General features: G+C 43.9%; 1 protein-coding gene and 1 long non-coding RNA gene across 10 annotated transcripts in view; one reads left to right on the top strand and one right to left on the bottom strand.

Moving 5' to 3' along the window:
* Positions 1–9,168: 9,168 nt before the first annotated feature.
* NUP98 (nucleoporin 98 and 96 precursor) overlaps positions 9,169–19,177 on the bottom strand; it is a 129,402-nt gene continuing 119,393 nt past the window's right edge. For 7 of the 9 annotated variants that reach the window (XM_015115071.3, XM_077963627.1, XM_015115073.3 and 4 more), the window contains 4 exons: positions 17,990–18,231; positions 13,724–13,878; positions 10,661–10,772; positions 9,169–10,533 (listed from right to left, as the gene is read on the bottom strand). In XM_015115071.3, the coding sequence (XP_014970557.3) occupies positions 10,316–10,533; positions 10,661–10,772; positions 13,724–13,878; positions 17,990–18,231 (727 nt within the window). In that variant the 3' untranslated portion in view covers positions 9,169–10,315. The remainder of the gene's footprint in view (positions 10,534–10,660; positions 10,773–13,723; positions 13,879–17,989; positions 18,232–19,177) is intronic. The other 2 variants (XR_013404059.1, XR_013404060.1) reach the window with 1 other exon arrangement.
* On the top strand, positions 11,182–14,527 carry LOC144334341 (uncharacterized). Its single transcript, XR_013404085.1, has 3 exons — positions 11,182–11,327; positions 11,462–12,616; positions 13,354–14,527. It is a non-coding gene; the product is annotated as an uncharacterized LOC144334341 (long non-coding RNA).

The raw sequence follows: 19,177 nt of genomic DNA, 5'->3' as shown, positions 1-19,177 counted from the left end.
GGGGCTTGAATTATTCAAACTCTGTAAAGCAGCACACAGACTCAGCGCAGGCCCATCCTCGGGGGTTGGAGAGTACAGGTATGCTGGGTCAGGGTATGTGGAAGACCAGGGTTTAAGAGTGTGAGGCGCCAGGGTCAGTGGATGGATAACTGTCCTCTCATCTTAGCCACCATTGCCTGAATTCTGGAGGTGGAGGTTCCCCTTAGACTTGCAGCTCTCCTTGCAGTGTGGGACTAGACACTCCAGGCTAGGCACTTTGGGTCAAGCAAGCCCTTCCCTCCTGGTGGGAGTGGTGCTGAGCCTCAGGCCACTCCAGATGACCCAATGGACGTGGGTCCTCTCCTCAGACTCCCTGCAGTCATTCCCATCTGAGCCTGTTTTTTCTCCTTGCCCAAACCCTGTGGGCAGTGTGGGAGAGCAGGGCAAGCATAGGCTTCAGAGTCACTTTCGGCCCTGTCTTATGAACGCTCTCACCTGGGTAAGATATTGAAACCCTCTGGGTTTCTGTTTTCTCAATCTGGTAATTGGATTAACAGTACTCATCTTGAAAATTGCAAGGATTAAATGAGATAACCTGATAATGCAAGGCACTGTCTAGCACGGTGCCTAAGGTACAGCAGGCCATCAACAATATTTACACTGTGGTCCTAGTGAGGTAGCCAGGCTATCCTCAGGAACACACATTTAGAGTCACAGGTATTTATCATGCACAGAGTTGTGATTATTTTTGTTCAAGGTGACCAGTTGCCTGACCAACAGCAGCACATACTTCCCTGGCAATCACATCCATAGCCATGACTTCGGGCATCATGGATATGCCAGTGATTCCCTGCTCTTTCTCCATCCCAGTCCCCTCTCCTAGGTACTCTGCTTAACTCCAACATCCCCCTCTGGATGTCACACAGCATTTCACATCATTTCACACTGAAGCTTCAGAAATCCAGCCTTCACTTACTCAAGCTAGTAGAGGGGAACTGTCCTTAACTTGTTAAAGAACAACTACCAAAAAAACCCTACAGCTAGGGTATACTTAATGGTGAGAAACTAGAAGTTTTCTCCCTAAGATTAGAATAAGGTAAAGATGTCCCCCTCTCGCCACTCCTATTCAACATCATATTGAAGCCCTAGCTAGTCCAATAAGACAAGACAAGGAAATAAAAGGTTGGGAAGGAAGAAATAAAACTATCTTTTTCACTATGTTGGCCAGGCTGGTTTCAAACTCCTGACCTCATGATCTTCCTGCCTTGGCCTCCCAAAGTGCTGGGATTACAGGCATGAGCCACTGCACCCAGCCTCAATGCAATCTTAATCAAAATCACAGCAAATTATTTTGTGGTTATCAACAAACTAATTCTTTGTTTTTTGTTTTTTGTTTTTTTTGAGACAGAGTCTCGCTCTGCCGCCCAGGCTGGAGTGCAGTGGCCGGATCTCAGCTCACTGCAAGCTCCGCCTCCCGGGTTCACGCCATTCTCCTGCCTCAGCCTCCCAAGTAGCTGGGACTACAGGCGCCCGCCACCTCGCCCGGCTAGTTTTTTGTATTTTTTAGTAGAGACGGGGTTTCACCGGGTTAGCCAGGATGGTCTCGATCTCCTGACCTTGTGATCCGCCCGTCTCGGCCTCCCAAAGTGCTGGGATTACAGGCTTGAGCCACCGCGCCCGGCCTTCAACAAACTAATTCTAAAGTTTACAAGGAAAATGAAAAGACCTGGAATAGTAACACTGAAGAGGAGGAAAATTGGAGAACTGACACTACACTACCCAACTTCAAAAATTACTATAAAGCTACAGTAATCAAGACAGTGTGGTATTGGCAAAAGAATTAACACACGGATCAATGGAACAGAATAGAGAGCTTGGAAACAGATCTCAACTGATCTTTGACGAAGGACCAAAGGCAATTCAATGGAGAAAGGATGGTCTTTTCAACAAGTGGTGTTGGAACAACTAGATATCCATAAGCCAAAAAAAAAAAAAAAAAAAAGAAAAGAAATTGGAACTAGACATAGATTTTACATTTTCACAAAAATTGACTCAAAATGAATCATAGATATAAACATAAAATGCAAAACTACAAAACTTCTAGAAGATGATATAGGAGAAAATCTAGGTGACCTTGGCTTTGGCAATGACGTTTTAGATACAACAGTAAAAGCACAACCCATGAAAGAAAAAATTGGTAAGTTGGACTTTATTAAAATTTAAAACTTCTGCTCTGCAAAAGACACTGTTAAGATGATGAAAAGACAAGCCACACATTGTAATAAAATATTTATACAACACATATGCAATAAAACATCTTGTATCCAAAATATTAAAGAACCCTTAAAATTCAACAATAAGCCAGATGCAGTGGTGTCCCCTTTAGTCCCAGCTACTGAAGAGGGTGAGGCAGGAGGATCGCTTGAGCCCAGGAGTTTGAGTCCAGCTTGGGCAACATAGTGAGACCCTGTCTCTAAAAAAACAAAGCAAACCTCAACAATAAGAAATAATCCGACTAAAAATATGGACAAAAGATACACAGCAAAGAAGATAGCATCAGCTGATTAATGGATAAACAAAATGTAGATTACTGCTACAATGGAGTATTCTTCAGCCATAAAAAATCTATTGAAGTACTTTGACATGATACAACATGGATGAATCTTGAAAACATATTAAGTGAATAAGCCAGATACAGAAGTCCACATACTGTGATTTCACTTATATGAAATGTCCAGAATAGGCAAACTCATAGAGAAAGCACATAGGTTATTGGTTCCCAGGGAATGGGGGTGGAGGGGAATTGGGAATAATTGCCGATACGGAGTTTGGGTGGGAATGAAAATGTCTTTTTTTTTGAGACAGGATCTCACTCTGTCACCCAGGCTGGAGTGCAGTGGTGCAATCTCAGCTCACTGTAACCTCTGCCTCCCAAGCTCAAGCAATCCTCCTCCTCCTCAGCCTCCCGAGTAGCTGGGACTACAGGCACACACTGCCATGCCCAGCTATTTTTTTTTAAATTATTTTATTTTTTGTAGGGACAGGGTTTCACCTAGGCAGCTCTCGAACTCCTGGGCTCAAGAGATCCACCTGCCTCAGCCTCCCAAAGTGTTGGGATTACAGGTGTGAGCCACCACACCTGGCCAAAAATCTCTTGAAATTACTGGTGTTGGTTGCACAATAATGAATATATGAAAAACCATGGTAGTGTAAGTACATTGTAAAACGGTGAACTTTATGTTATGTGAAATATCTTTTTTTTTTTTTTTTTTTGATACAGAGCCTCACTGTGTCTCCCAGGCTGGAGTACAAAGGCACGGTCTCGGTTTACTGCAACCTCTGCCTCCCAGGTTCAAGTGATTCTCCTGCCTCAGCTTCCTGAGTAGCTGGGATTACAGGCATGTGCCACCACATCCAGCTAGTTTTTGTATTTTTAGTAGAGACAGGGATTTACCTTGTTGGCCAGGCTGGTCTTGAACTCCTGGCCTCAAGTGATCTGCCCACTTTGGCCTCCCAAAAGTGCTGGGATTACAGGCATGAGTCACCACACCCAGCCTATATCTCCATTTTTAAAATGCTACAAATGTTTTAAATTGGTAAATAATTTGAATACATGTTCCTCAAAAGAAGATATATAAGTAGCCAATGAGAATAAAAAGAGATGTTTAACATCATTCGTCATCAGGTGTCTTAGTCCATTCTGTTGGCTATAACAAAATAACATTTTTTTGAAGGTTGAAAAGTCCAAGATCAGTTTCCAGTGAGAGCTGGTTTCCCGATTCATAGATGGCACCTTCTTGCTGTGTCCTCTCGTGGTGGGAGGGGCAAGGCAGCTCTCTGGAGTCTCTTTCATAAGGAAAAAATTTCATTCATGAAGTCCACCCTCATGACTAATCATCTCCCAAAGGTCCCGCCTCCTAACACCATCACATTTGTGATTTGGTTTCAATATATGAATTTGGAAGCATGGTGTGGGGTACAAACATTCAGACCACAGCATCAGAGAAATGCAAATTAAAACAATTAGATACTTCTTCAGATCCACTAGGATGGCTGTAATCAAAATAGTACATAATGAGTGTTGGTGAAGATTTGGAGAAATCAGAATCCTCATACATTGATGGTGAGAATGTAATATTGTGCAACCACTTTGGAAAAGTTTTGCTTAGAGTTACCATATGTTCCAGCAGTTTCACTTCTAGGTGTATACCCCAGACAAATAAAAACATGTGTCTACACAAAAACTTGTATATGAATGTTCATACCAGCATTATTCATAGTAGACATGACATGGAAACAATAAAAATGTCATTCAACTGATGAATGTATAAAAAAACATGTTAAGCCAGGTGCAGTGGTGTATACCTGTAGTCCCAGCTACTCAGGAGGCTGAGAGAGGAGGACTGCTTGAGCCCAAGAGTTTCAGGCTATACTGCACTATGATCATGCCTGAGAAATAGCCACTGTACTCCATCCTGGGCAACATGGAAATATCCCATTTCTAAAAGAAAAAAAAAGTCATACGTCATATATCCATAAAATGGAATTTATGGCCATTTAAAGTAACACAGTACTGACACATGCTACAACATGAGAGAACCTTGAAATATTATACTAAGTTAAAGTCAGTCAGTCACAAGACCACATATTGTATGATTCCCTTTATATGAAATGTCCAGAATTGGCAAATCTATAGAAACAGGAAGTAGATTAGTGGTTATCTAGGGCTAGGAAGATTGACAGATGATGGCTAAAGCCTTCAGGGTTTTTCTGGGACAATGATGAAAATGTTCTAAAACCAACTGTGATTATTGCACAACTCTGAGAATATAGCAAAAATAATTGCATACATTAAATGGGTAAATGTATGATATGTGAATTATATCTCAATAAACCTGTTAACAAAAGTTCATAATCCATCATGAGTGAGAGTTAGCAGAAAAAAGAAAACAATTGCAGAAATAAGAAAGAGCTCACAGGCACTGGAATGTTGGATAATGATAATTTGAATAGTTAATTCATGATTTTCACAACACCCTTTAAGGAAGACATTATTATTATTATTATTTTGAGACGGAGTCTCGCTCTGTCACCCAGGCTGGAGTGCAGTGGCACGATCTCGGCTCACTGCAAGCTCCACTTCCCGGGTTCACGCCATTCTCCTGACTCAGCCTCCCGAGGAGCTGGGACTACAGGTGCCTGCCACCATGCCTGGCTAATTTTGTTTTTGTATTTTTAGTAGAGATGGGGTTTCACCGTGTTAGCCAGGATCATCTTGATCTCCTGACCTCATGATAAGGCCGCCTCAGCCTCCCAAAGTGCTAGGATTACAGGCGTTGAGCCACCACACCTGGCCAAGGAAGATATTATTGTTTCTATTTTACAAATGAGGTAACTGAGACACAGGAATAATTTACCTAAGATCCCATAGCATAGAACAGTGGACCTGGCATTTGAACATATAGCTGGGTTAAGGAGACCATTCCTTTCTAAACTACACTGCCTCTTTTAAAAACAAAATAGTGATCGTGAGACTGCACTGCAGCCTGGGTGACAGAGTGAGACCTTGTCTCAAAAAAAAAAAAAAAAAAAAAAAAAAAGTGTATGTGTAATGTGATTTAATACTACCTAACTTACTAAAATTAATAATATAAAAATTAAAACAGCAGATTAGACATAGCTGAAGAGAGATAACCAATGAATTCCAAGATAGATCTGAAAAAATTACCTAGAATACAATCCAAGGAGACAAAAATAAAGAAAGAGATTAGGAAACAGGCCAGGCGCAGTGGCTCAGATCTGTAATTCCAGTACTTTGGAAGGCCAAGGAGGGAGAATTGCTTGAGCCTAGGAGTTGGAGACCAGCCTGGGCAGGGCAACACAGAACATAGGGACACCCTGTCTCTACAAAAACATAAAAAGTGAGCCAGGCATGGTGGTATACATCTGTACCTATTTGGTAGGCTGAGGCAGGAGGATCCCTTGAGCCCAGGAGTTTGAGGCTTCAGTGAGCTATGATCATCGTGCTATTACAGCCCATCTTAGGTGACAGAGCGAGACCCAGATTGCAAAGGCACTGTAACAGAATGAAAAGACAAGCTAGAGATTGGGAGAAAATATTTCAAAATCATATTCAACAAAGGACTCAAATACAGAATCTATAAAGAATCCTCACAAAACTCAACTATAATAAACCATTTGTTTAAACCCATTTGTGCCAGAGGTTGCAAATTTTTTGTGTGTGAAAAATCAGACCTTGGCAATGATCTTGAGTAATAGGATATAGGTAACTCCCACTAGCTTAATAATGAAATGAAACACTAGGCATAGAGAGGTTAAAAAAAGACAAGGTCTGGCTCTGTCGCTCAGGTTGGAGTGCAGTGATGCAATCACAGTTCACTGCAACCTCTGCCTCCAGAGCTCAAGCCATCCTCCCACCTCAGCCTCCTGAGTAGCTGGAACTAAAGGTGCACACCACCCAGGTAATTTTTGTTCATTTTTTTAAGAGACGAGGTCTCCCTATGTTGCCCAGGCTGGTCTTAAACTCCTGGGCTCAAGAGATTCTCTCTCCTCACCCTCCCAAGGTGCTGGGATTACAGGCGTGAGTCATCGTGCCCAGCCAATACAAGGTTTAAACAAATCCTTAGGAAAGTCTAAGAAATGAACATTTAAGGCCGGGCGCGGTGGCTCAAGCCTGTAATCCCAGCACTTTGGGAGGCCGAGACGGGCGGATCACGAGGTCAGGAGATCGAGACCATCCTGGCTGACACGGTGAAACCCCGTCTCTACTAAAAAATACAAAAAAAAAAAAAAAAAAACAAAAACAAAAACTAGCCGGGCGAGGTGGCGGGCGCCTGTAGTCCCAGCTACTGGGGAGGCTGAGGCAGGAGAATTGCGTGAACCCGGGAGGCGGAGCCTGCAGTGAGCTGAGATCCGGCCACTGCACTCCAGCCTGGGCGGCAGAGCGAGACTCCGTCTCAAAAAAAAAAAAAAAAAAAAAGGAAAGGAACATTTAAAGCAGAAATTAATAGATTACCATACAGAACTCCAGTAAAATTGATTAATAAGTCTAAGGACTGGTTATTTGAATAACAAAAAAATCTGGAACAATTTTCTGGAATTACAAATTAACAAAACTGAGCTAAAGATGAAACATCTAAAAAGAGCAGATACTCTGCAGGCCTTTGCTCAACTATTCCAAAATTTAATTCTCCAGACCTCTGTTAACTTTGATTTTGGAATTATTTCAGGGTTCTGTTGAGAAAATAAGTTAATTTGAATGTTGTAGACTCCACAGATCTATCGAATGTTGAGGTAACTGGTTCCTGTTTTATGTTTTTGAGAACTTTTTTTGAAATTAAAACTTTTTTTTACTATTTCAACGGGATTTTGGGATGTAGAAGATTAAGATTGTTAGGCCGGGCACGGTGGCTCAAGCCTGTAATCCCAGCACTTTGGGAGGCCGAGATGGGCGGATCACGAGGTCAGGAGATCGAGACCATCCTGGCTAACCTGGTGAAACCCCGTCTCTACTAAAAAATACAAAAAACTAGCCGGGCGAGGTGGCGGGCGCCTGTAGTCCCAGTTACTCGGGAGGCTGAGGCAGGAGAATGGCGTGAACCCGGGAGGCGGAGCTTGCAGTGAGCTGAGATCCAGCCACTGCACTCCAGCCTGGGCGACACAGCGAGACTCTGTCTCAAAAAAAAAAAAAAAAAAAAAAAAGATTAAGATTGTTCAGGCCGGGTGCAGTGGCTCACGTCTGTAATCCCAACACTTTGGGAGGCCGAGGTGGACGGATCACGAGGTCAGGAGATCGAGATCATCCTGGCTAACATAGTGAAACCCCGTCTCTACTAAAAATACAAAAAAAAAAAAAAAAAAAAAAAATTAGCCGGGCGTGGTGGCAGGCACCTGTGGTCCTCGCTACTCGGGAGGCTGAGGCAGGAGAATGGCGTGAACCCGGGAGGTGGAGCTTGCAGTGAGCCAAGATTGCGCCACTGCACTCCAGCCTGGAGGACAGATCGAGACTCCGTCTCAAAAAAAAAAAAAAAAAGGAGATTGTTCATTGTTCATCACCCTTATCTTGAACTGGAAGTTGATATTCTCTTTTATGCAACATGGCTTCTATGATAAACCTTTGATTTAGAACCTTTTTTTCTTGCTCTGTTGCCCAGGCTGGAGTGCAGTGGCACAATCATGGCTCGCTGCAGCCTTCAACTCCTGGGCTCATGCGATCCTCTTGCCATAGCCTCTTGAGTAGCTGGGACTATGCACACACACCACCATGCCCAACTATTTTAGAGAGAGTCTTGTCATGTTACCTGGTGTGGTCTTGAACTCCTGGCCTCAAGCAATCCTCCCACCTTGGTCTCCCAAAGTGGATTACAGGTGTCAGCGAACACTCCTGGTCCACAATTCCTAACACTGCTAAGAGCTAACCATTTCTACAGCATACTCACTTTTTGAAACATTCCTCTGGTAAGGAAACCAGGTCGGAAAGTCCAACTAAGTTCTGTGACCCACTCAGGATCACATATTGAGTCAGTAGTGGAGGGGATTCCAGCTGAGTAACCCTTCTTCTGAGGTGTCTAAGTTAAATGGAAGTTTCAGCCACAGAGCTGACCCACTATGCTTTCTCATCCCTGAATTCCTCAAAGTCTCAGAAGTCTTTGTTCTAATCTTAATGGGAATTTGCTCGTATCTTCAGCTTGACAAATCAAAATAAGATCTGGAATAGTACTCATGCTACTCAATTGATTCCTCTTGAAAACAGCCCTGTGTGAAGTAACAGCAGGGATCATTATCCCCTTTACAAAAGGGAATCCGACTTAGAAAGGTGAAGCGTCACTCAAGGTTTAAAAACAAAACCACTACAGTAGAAGAGCGAGGAAGCTTTGAATGGTATATTCTATTGGGCAATTTGAGACCTGGAAATCTATGTGTATAAATATATGTACAGCAATCAGTATTAATCAATAATCAACTCCCTTGCCTCTAAATCTCCCCTTATAAATCTAGCCTTTGGGCTAATCTATCTCTCAGTTTAGCACCAAATAGTTCTCTCTTTAACCCAAGGCCTGTCTCCATTTAGAAGGCAAATTCAAAAACAGGCTAAATCAAACAAGGCCATCATAAAGATCCTCAGGGCAAGAAGGCTCAAAAATACAAAGGGAAAGCCAATACCAGGAATGCTATAAACATTTTATTTATTTATTTTTTAAGAAAGTAACTTCAGAAAAAGAGGAAAATATCTAGATCATTTATTTATACATATATATATATTTTTAATAAAAACCTTTACATAATCTTCATGCATAAAGACCCAGGTGTGGCCATATTGCCTGAGACAGCCCTAACACCAGCTATCTCATGCCATTACCTGGGGCTCCCTATAGCTGTCAGCAGTGTAGCAAAGGCCCTCTGCCTGCCCCTAACGCCCAACTCCATGCCTGCCTCAGTCATGGTTTGCTTCTGGAAGGGATGATGGAGGGTGGAAAATGCTTTAGAGCTAACATGGGATGAACAGGGAGGGTTACCCAACCTGCCATTTTTAATCTAAACTCTTCAGGCAAATCCAGACAGACTCTCAGCAAGATGACTGAAAACCAGGGACCAAACCAAATTCTGGGAGCTTCCCATAGACATGTCACATATGACCAAGGGCTCCTGCACATAGTAGTAGCAAAGGTATGGTGTTCATGGAACACTAAAGGCAGGAACAAAAGAAGCTCTGAAGATCAATCCCTCCATGGCAGGCATTCACTTCTGCCCTAAGTGTGTCAGAAAGATCCCATTCTGTTTCCTAACTCAGGCCAACCCTCCTCTGCCTCCAAAATTCAGTGTTAACTAACCAATTACTTAAGAGACGGATCCCTCTTCCTTCTGTGGATAGTTCACCTGTTAAGGATCCATTACTACCTGTCTCACTCCTCCTAAGGAGTCCTAGCATAAAAGGGCCAGGGTAGGAGTAGGGTAGCTGGTTGGCATGGAGGGTCACAAGATCCAGAATGGCTAGGGGTGAAAAAGGATTCCCTGGTTCTTTGGGGGATTCTGCCAAAGGAGCTTTATTGACCATTTATTAAAAGGAAAAACACTGGTCTTGAGGATGGTAAAAAGAGAATTGTCTCCTCTTCTGGGTTCCAGAAGCCCTTATGCTATGTTTAGTATTAAGAAAAGCCCTGAACAACTGGAGGATGCTGCTTGTGGCAGCAGGGAAGGAGGGCAGATGCCATAGCCAACCCAGAGAATGGCAAACAGTGCCAATCCAAACAAGGCAGGGAACCTCTGTGTGGTGAGTGTGAACGGGCATGTGAGTGTGATGCAAAGAGTCTGGGGCTCACAGGCTCCCAACAGCGAGTTCTCGCAGATAGGACTGGGTAAGGCTGCGCAGTTCGTCCATGGCATAGTCCTCAGGCATGGGGAGCCGGCCAATGTGGGGAGCCAAGAGGCGCAAAGGGACTCGCTGAGGGTCTGGTGTTGAGTCGGAGGTTCTATCAGGAGCATGATGCAGACTCAGCACCACCCGCAGCAGGTTGGCTACACGTTTGGCCATGTCTAGAGAGAAAAACTAGAGTTAAGCACTGAGCATGGGTCTAGAGAACGGTGGCAGGCACTGAGGGTGGGGTGTAAGATAAAAACAGGAAGCAAGAAGGCAGAAAAAGTGAGGAGATTAGAGGCTTACCTGACTGAGCTAGGCGATCTTTAGCATTGTAACACTGAATCTGCTCTATGCGACTGCACAGTGAAGTCACTTTGATGTGTAACTGCTCCAGGTCATAACCTGAGCAATCCACCTACAAAGAAGCAGAGAAGTCAATTAATCCAAGGGGAGTTCCTATCACTCAACACCACCTATAGACTCTATACAAAACCTTGAAACAACAGTGAGGTGAGGGAGGGGAAAATCCAAGAAGATGACACAGGGTCAAGCCACCACCATCTAGTGGAGGACAAGGCACTAATTATGCAGTAACAGACAAGAGGAAGGTAACATAGTGTACACAGCCTTGGACTAGGAAAGTCTTGAGATCCCGAAAGATACAGCAAGCTTTAATAATACAGCAAGCTTTAATAATACAGCACCAAAAATCAAGATAAACTGGGTTCAGAGAGATGGTATGACTTCTTAAGAGCACACAGGAAGTAAAAAATGCAGCCTGAACCAACATTTAATTTAGGTCCCCTGACTCCAAGTTTATAGCCTTTTCTATTTTTTTTTTTTTTGAGACGGAGTCTCGCTCTGTCACCCAGGCTGGAGTGCAGTGGCGGGATCTCAGCTCACTGCAAGCTCTGCCTCCCGGGTTCACGCCATTCTCCTGCCTCAGCCTCCCAAGTAGCTGGGACTACAGGCGCCTGCCACCTCGCCCGGCTAAGTTTTTGTATTTTTAGTAGAGACGGGGTTTCACTGTGTTAGCCAGGATGGTCTCGATCTCCTGACCTCGTGATCCGCCCGTCTCGGCCTCCCAAAGTGCTGGGATTACAGGCTTGAGCCACCGCGCCTGGCCTAGCCTTTTCTAAAACACCAAAAAAGCTGGGTGCAGGCAGCAGGAGGATCAAGAGCAAGACAAATTATTTGCTCTCATGAAACTGACAGAAACTAAATAAGAAAACATAAAACAGTAATACATCCTGAAAAATCACAAGCCATGTAGATAATTTAAACAGGTGGATGTTGCAGAGAGAAACTGGATAGCTACTTGAGACTGGAGGACCAAGAGAGGCTTCTTCAAGGAGGTCATATTTAAGTCGAGACCTGAATTACAAGGAGAGAGCTCAGCTTTCCAGGCAAAGAGAAGACAGCTAAAACTCCCAAAGGTGAGAATTCAAAGGAGATTTACATGGTGACATGTGGGGTAAGGGGGAAAAGCAGAACAAACCAATACTAGAGAGGTTTTATGTAACACAGGCTTTTTTTTTTTTAAAGGGGGGCTCTCGCTATGTTGCTCAGGCTGGTCTCAAGCAACCCTCCTGCCTCAGCCTCCCAAAGTGCTAGGATTACAGTCACGCACCACCACATCCAGCTATGTGCTGGCACATTGATAGTTCTCTTTGCTTAACCCCTATACTTATGAAGCTACAGTAACTGCTGCTTTACTTGTATATATCTCCCCCACGAAATCATTATTTTGGTAAGGGCAGAACACATACTGTTTACTTTTATATTCCCCAAACCCACTACAGTGCTTGGCACACAGTGAGTTCTCCATAATAGTTGTGTGAATTACTCAATATTCAATGAGAAAGTGGTTTCTTCAAATGATTATTTAGAAATGATGCTCTTGATTCACATGAAAAGTACAGCAAACATTGAATTATGCCTATTATGTGTCAGGCGCTGTACTAGGAGTTGGAACTTTGATGAGGATAATAATAGGTAAAAATTATTAAGCATTTAGTAGAGGCTAAGGTCAGGAGTTTGAGACCAGACTGGCCAACATGGTGAAACCCTGTCTCTACTAAAAAAAAAAAAAAAAAAGGCTGGGCATGGTGGCACACGCCTGTAGCCTGTAATCCCAGCTACTGGGGAGGCTGAGGCAGAATTGTTTGAAGCTGGGAGATGAACGATGCAGTGAGCTGAGATTGTGCCACTGCCCTCCAGCCTGGGTGACAGAGCAAAACTCTGCCTCAGCCGGGCGCGGTGGCTCAAGCCTGTAATCCCAGCACTTTGGGAGGCCGAGACGGGCGGATCACAAGGTCAGGAGATCGAGACCATCCTGGCTGACACGGTGAAAGCCCGTCTCTACTAAAAAAAAAATACAAAAAACTAGCCGGGCGAGGTGGCAGGCGCCTGTAGTCCCAGCTACTCGGGAGGCTGAGGCAGGAGAATGGCGTGAACCCGGGAGGCGGAGCTTGCAGTGAGCTGAGATCCGGCCACTGCATTCCAGCCTGGGCAGCAGAGCGAGACTCCGTCTCAAAAAAAAAAAAAAAAAAAAAAACTCTGCCTCAAAAAAAAAAAAAAAAAAAAGCATTTAGTACATGAAAGGTACTACGTTAAACACTTTATGTAGATTTGGTTTAATCTTTGTGAAAATCTGTCAGATATGAGCTGTAATTTGTACTACTGTCTACCCCACTCACCTTTCTCATTCAGATGGAGACAAAGGAGGTAGTTAACTTGTTCAAGATTACATAGCCAGTGAATTTGGAAGCCACAAATCGAATTTGGAAGCCACGCCATTCTCCTGCTTCAGCCTCCTGAGTAGCTGGGACTACAGGTGCCCGCCACCTCGCCCGGCTAGTTTTTTTGTATTTTTTAGTAGAGACGGGGTTTCACTGTGTTAGCCAGGATGGTCTCGATCTCCTGACCTCGTGATCTGCCCGTCTTGGCCTCCCAAAGTGCTGGGATTACAGGCTTGAGCCACCGCGCCCGGTCAGTATTTGCAATTTTAAAACATGCCAAATGATGTGTGAAACAGCAATCCTCACCAAATCTCCATTCTTACTTTATCTTTCATCTTTGGGCTTCTCACTCAAACTAGAGCTGAACAAGGGGAAGGGACTGTCTATGGACAAGTCTCAGGAATGTCTATTGAACATACAAGTTGGTAATCAACATAAAGAAGTTTTTAAGTTTCGAAACAGCTCTCAAACGGTTATATCAAATGAGCCTCAGCAAGATGCCTGCTTTGACAGTGCTATCTCTGTCAATGTGTTCTCAAGTGTATACTAAAGCCTTGTGAGGTCTCTAAAGATTTAAGGGCCTGAGAAAAGGAAAATCAGACAGCAGTTTGAGGATCTCAGGTACCTGCTGTATATGGTGGAGCATTTCAATTACTCTAATATAGTCCAGGTAAACAAGCCCAGATGTTTCCCAATCCTGAATGAGGCTGCTGCGCTCTGGAGGTGCCAGGTCTTCCAAGAACCCCTTCAGGTAGTCATAGTTCTCATTAATGATGGCATCTGAAGAAACAAAATATTAAGCACAACGTCTGCACAAGTGCATAGTTTCCAAAAGTACAGAAGACATGGCAGGAACACATAAAGGAAGGAGAAATAATGTTGGCTGGACTTCAGAATTAAAAGCAGGCATACCTCAGAGATACTGTGGGTTCCATTTCAGACCACCACAATAAAGCAAGTATCACAATAAAATCACAAATTTTTTGGTTTTCCAGTGCATATAAAAGTTATGTTTACACTATACTATTGTCACTTATTAACTATGCAACAGCATTATCTCTAAAAAACCAATATACATACCTTAATTTAAAAATATTTTATTGCTAAAAATGTTAATCACTTGAGCCTTCGGCAAGTCATCTTTCTGCTGGTGGAGGGTGTTTCCTTGATGCTGATGGCTGCTGAATGATCAGGGTGTTGGCTGCTGAAGGTTGGGATGGCTATGCTAATTTCTTAAAATAAGATAACTGAAGTCACTTCTCTCAAACCCAGCTGCTGCTTCATCAACTAAGCTTAAGTAATATTCCAAATCCTTTGCTGGCATTTCAACAATGTTCACAGTATCTTCACTAGGAGTAGATTCCATCTCAAGAAACCACTTTGTTTGTCTACAAAGCAAACTCCTCATGAGTGACACCAGTTCAGTCACATCTTAATGCTCTATTTCTAATTCTAGTTATCCTGCTGTTTCCATCACATCTGCAGGTACTTCCCCCACTAGTCTTGAACCCTTCAAACTCATCCATGAGCGCTGGATTCAATGTCTTCCATACTCCTGTTATTTAATGTTGATATTGTGATCTCCTTCCACGAATCACAAATGTTTTTTGTGTTTTTTAGTTGTGGTCTCGCTCTCTCACTCAGGCTGGAGTACTGTGGCGCGATCTTGGCTCACTGCAACCTCTGCCTCACAGGCTCAAGTGATCCTCCCTCCCACCTCAGCCTCCTGAATAGCTGGGACCACAGGTATGTGCCACCAGGCCCGGATGATTTTTTTCTATTTTTGGTGTAGATGGGGTTTCACCATGTTGCCCAACCTGATCTCGAACTACTGAGCTCAAGAGATCCGCTCATCTTGACCCCACAAAGTGCTGGAATTACAGGTGTGAGCCACCATACCTGGCCCCAAATGTTCTTTTTTTTTTTTTTTCCTTTTCTTTAAGACAGGATCTCCCTGTCACCCAGGCTGGAGTACAGTGGTGTGATCATGGCTCACTGCAGCCTCAACCTCCTGGGCTCAAGCAGTACTCCTGCCTCAGTAGCTGAAATTACAGGCATATAACACCATGCCTGGCCAATCACAAATGTTCCTCTCCCACCATCCGCCCCAGACAGGGTCTCACGGTGTTGTCCAGGCAGGAGTGCACTGGCATGGTCATGGCTCACTGCAGATTCAACCTCCCTAGGCTCAGGTGATCCTCCAATCTCAGCCTCCCAAACAGCTGGGAATATAGGCACACGCCACCATGCTCAGCTAATTTTTGTATTTTTTGTAGAGACTGGGTTTCACTACGTTGCCCAGGCTGGTCTCGAACTCCTGGAGCTCAAGCAATCTGCCTGCCTTTGCCTCCCAAAGTGCAGGGATTACAGGTATGAGCCACCATACCTGACCCACAAATACATCTACAATGTTGAATCCTTTCCAGAAGGTTTTCATTTACTTTCCCAGATCCATCAGAGGAATCACTAACTACATGGCAGCTATAGTCTTATGAAATGTATTTCTTAAATATAAGGCTTGAAAGTTGAATTACTCCTTGGCCCATGAGTTGCAGAGTAGATGTGTTAGCAGGCATGAAAACAACATTAATCCTCCTTATACATCTCCATCAGAGCTCTTGGCTGACTAGGTACATCATCAATGAGCAGTAATATTTTGAAAGAAATATTTTTCTCTTTCTGAGCAGGTTTCAACAATGGGCTTAAAGTATTCAGTAAACTGAGCTATAAATAGATTTGCTGGCCAGGCGCGGTGGCTCACACCTGTAATCCCAGCACTTTGGGAGGCCGAGACGGGTGGATCACGAGGTCAGGAGATCGAGACCATCCTGGCTAGCATGGTGAAACCCCGTCTCTACTAAAAATACAAAAAACATTAGCCGGGTGTGGTGGTGGGCGCCTGTGGTCCCAGTTACTAGGGAGGCTGAGGCAGGAGAATGGCGTGAACCCAGGAGGCGGAGCTTGCAGTGAGCCGAGATTGTACCACTGCACTCCAGCCTGGGCGACTGAGCAAGACTCCGTCTCAAGAAAAAAGACAAAACAAAACACACATACACACAAAAAAACAGATGTGCTGTGATCCAGGCTTTGTTTTTCCATTTACAGAGCACAGGCAGAGTAGATTCAGCATAATTCTTAAAAGCCCTAGGATTTTTAGAATGGTAAATGAGCATTGGCTTCTACTTAACATCACCAGCTGAATTAGCCCTAAAGAGAGAGTTAACTCGTCCTTTGAAGCTTTGAAGCCAGGCATTGACTTCTCTTCTCTAGCTATGAAAATCCTTGGTGGCATCTTCTTTCAACAGATGGCAGTTTCATCTACACTGAAAATCCGTTGTTTAGTGTAGCCATCTTCATCAATGATCTTAGCTAGATCTTCTGGATAATTTGCTCTCCATCAGCACTTGCTGCTTCACCTTGCACTTTAATACGATGGAAAGACAGCTTCTTTCCTTAAATTCCATGAAGCAACTTCTGCTAGCTTCAAACTTTTCTTCTGCAGCTTCCTCACCTCTCTCAGCCTTCACAGAACTGAAGGGAGATTAGGCTTTTGCTTAAGGGAATGTTGGGGCTGGTTGCATCTATCCAGACCACAGAAACTTTCTCCACATCAGCCAGAAAGCTGTTTCACTTTCATATCATTTGTGTGTTCACTGGAGTACACTTTGAATTTCGTTTAAGAACTTTCCTTTAACACAACTTGGCTGTTTGGCAAAGAGGCTTATCTTTTGGCCTATCTTGGCTTTCAACATGCTTCTCACTTCAAGCTTTTGTTTAAAGTTAGAGTTGTGCCACTCTTCCTTTCATTTGAACATTTAGAGGCCATTGTAGGGTTATTAACTGGCCTAATTTCACTATTGTTGGGTCTTAGGAAATAGGAAGGCCCGAACAGAGGGAAAGAGATGGGGATGGCCAGTTGATGGAGCAGCCAGAAAATGCATATTCATCAACTGACCATCTTAAATGGAAGCAGTTGGTGGCAACGAAAACAAAACAGCAACATCAAAGACTGCTAATCACAGATCACCATAACAGATATAACAATGAAAAAGGGGCCGGGCGCGGTGGTTCACGCCTGTAATCCCAGCACTTTGGGAGGCTGAGGTGGGCAGATCACGAGGTCAGGAGATCGAGACCACCCTCGCTAACATGGTGAAACGCCGTCTCTACTAAAAATACAAAAAAATTAGCCGGACGTGGTGGCGGGCGCCTGTAATCCCAGCTACTTGGGAGGCTGAGGCAGGAGAATTGCTTGAATCTGGGAAGCAGAAGTTGCAATGAGCTGAGATCGTGCCACTGCACTCCAGTCTGGGCGACAGAGCAAGACTCTGTCTCAAAAAAAAGAAAAAAGAAAAAAAAACAAAGAAAAAGTCTGAAATAATGTGAGAACCACCAAAACGTGAAACAGAGATAGACATGAAGCAAGCATATGTTGGAAAAATGGTGCTAATATACTTGCTCTGTGCAGAGTTTTCCAAACCTTTAATTTGTAAAAAATGTAGTATCCGCAAAGTACAACAAAATGAGGTATCCCTGTATTCTGAAATTCTCCAATGGAAAATGTGAAGAATTTCTAGTTTCAGGTCCTTAAGAAGATTATTTCTGGTGTTGTTGGAGAAAATTCTCATAAGTAAACAAAGAGCTTAATAATATTAGCACACATCAAGGGTATTTCTGGGAAATGATAACAGTATTGCTGTCTACTCCTGCTCCTCTAGCGCCTTATCCTGGCTAAGCCTCTTCTGCAGAGAGCTTTTGCAAAGTGTGATTTGATTCAAGATGGCCATGTCCTATGTTGAGTCTTATTTCCAGTCTTACCCCATTATGGAGGTTCAGAGGCTGGTAGAATTTGAGGTGATTCCAGGAGATGTGGGAGGGACCCAGCACTCACCAGAAGCTAAGTGTCGGATGATGAGCTTGTGGCAGCGGTTCCAGTGCCCAGCCTTAAATAAACAGAGGGCCTCTAAGTGCTTGTCAGATTCCATGTGTGCTCGTACAGCTTTGGCCTCGTGAATCCATTCGGCAGGTACACAGAGCTTCTGGGTAAGGAAAGTCTCTTTAGCCCAAGATTCAGGGGTCTCCAAAAGCTGGCAGTGCCGGGTAAGCAGCTCTCGAACAGCCTTCTCACGTACGCTATAGGGAGAGATAAGCTAGAATAAATCCCATCCTCATTCATGAAGAAGGCTGCCCCAGGCAGCTTAGAGTGGCCCTTGGGGCAGTCTCTTCAACTGCAGGTCTTTTTTTTTTTTGATGGAGTTTCACTCTTGTTGCCTAGGCTGGAGTGCAACAGCTGATCTTGGCTCACCGCAAATTCCGCCTCCCAGGTTCAAGTGATTCTCCTGCCTCAGCCTCCAAAGTAGCTGGGACTACAGGCATGTGCCACCACGCTTGGCTAATTTTGTATTTTCAGTAGAGGCAGGGTTTCTCCATGTTGGTCAGGCTGATCTGGAACTCCCAACCTCAGGTGGTCCCAAAGTGCTAGGATTACAGGCGTAAGCCACCACACCTGGCCTAAACTATGGGTGTTGGTCACTTTAAGCTTCACTAAAAAAATCAAAAGTGATCACACAAGTATTAATTTTTAAAAATAACAGCATTGGCCAGGCACGGTACCTCACGTCTATAATCCCCACACTTTGGGAGGTTGAGGTAGGTGGATCACATGAGGTCAGGAGTTCAAGACCAGCCTGGCCAACATGGTGAAATCCCGTCTCTGATTTAAAAAAAAAAAAAAAAAATTAGCTAGGCATGATGGTGGGCGTCTGTAATCCCAGCTACTCGGGAAGCTGAGGCAGGAGAATCGCTTGAACCAGGGAGGCAGAGGTTGCAGTGAGCTGAGATCTCGCCATTGCACTGCAGCCTGGATGACAAGAGCGAAACTTCGTCTCAAAAACAAACAAACAAAAAACATAGCATTAATTTTTAAAAATAAACTAAAGTATTTTCATGTTCAAAAAGTTGGGGCTCGGCCGGGTGCAGTGGCTCATGCCTGGGTGAGAAAAATAAATAAATAAAAAATAAAAAAATCCAAATCTAGGAGTGGCTTCCCACTCCCCAGAAAATGCTTCCCCCAACTGGG

The sequence above is a fragment of the Macaca mulatta genome, chromosome 14 (genome assembly GCF_049350105.2).
Source record: "Macaca mulatta isolate MMU2019108-1 chromosome 14, T2T-MMU8v2.0, whole genome shotgun sequence".
NCBI classification, from domain to species: domain Eukaryota; kingdom Metazoa; phylum Chordata; class Mammalia; order Primates; family Cercopithecidae; genus Macaca; species Macaca mulatta.
Note: the sequence above shows the minus strand (reverse complement) of the source record. Positions and strands in the feature narration are given on the sequence as shown.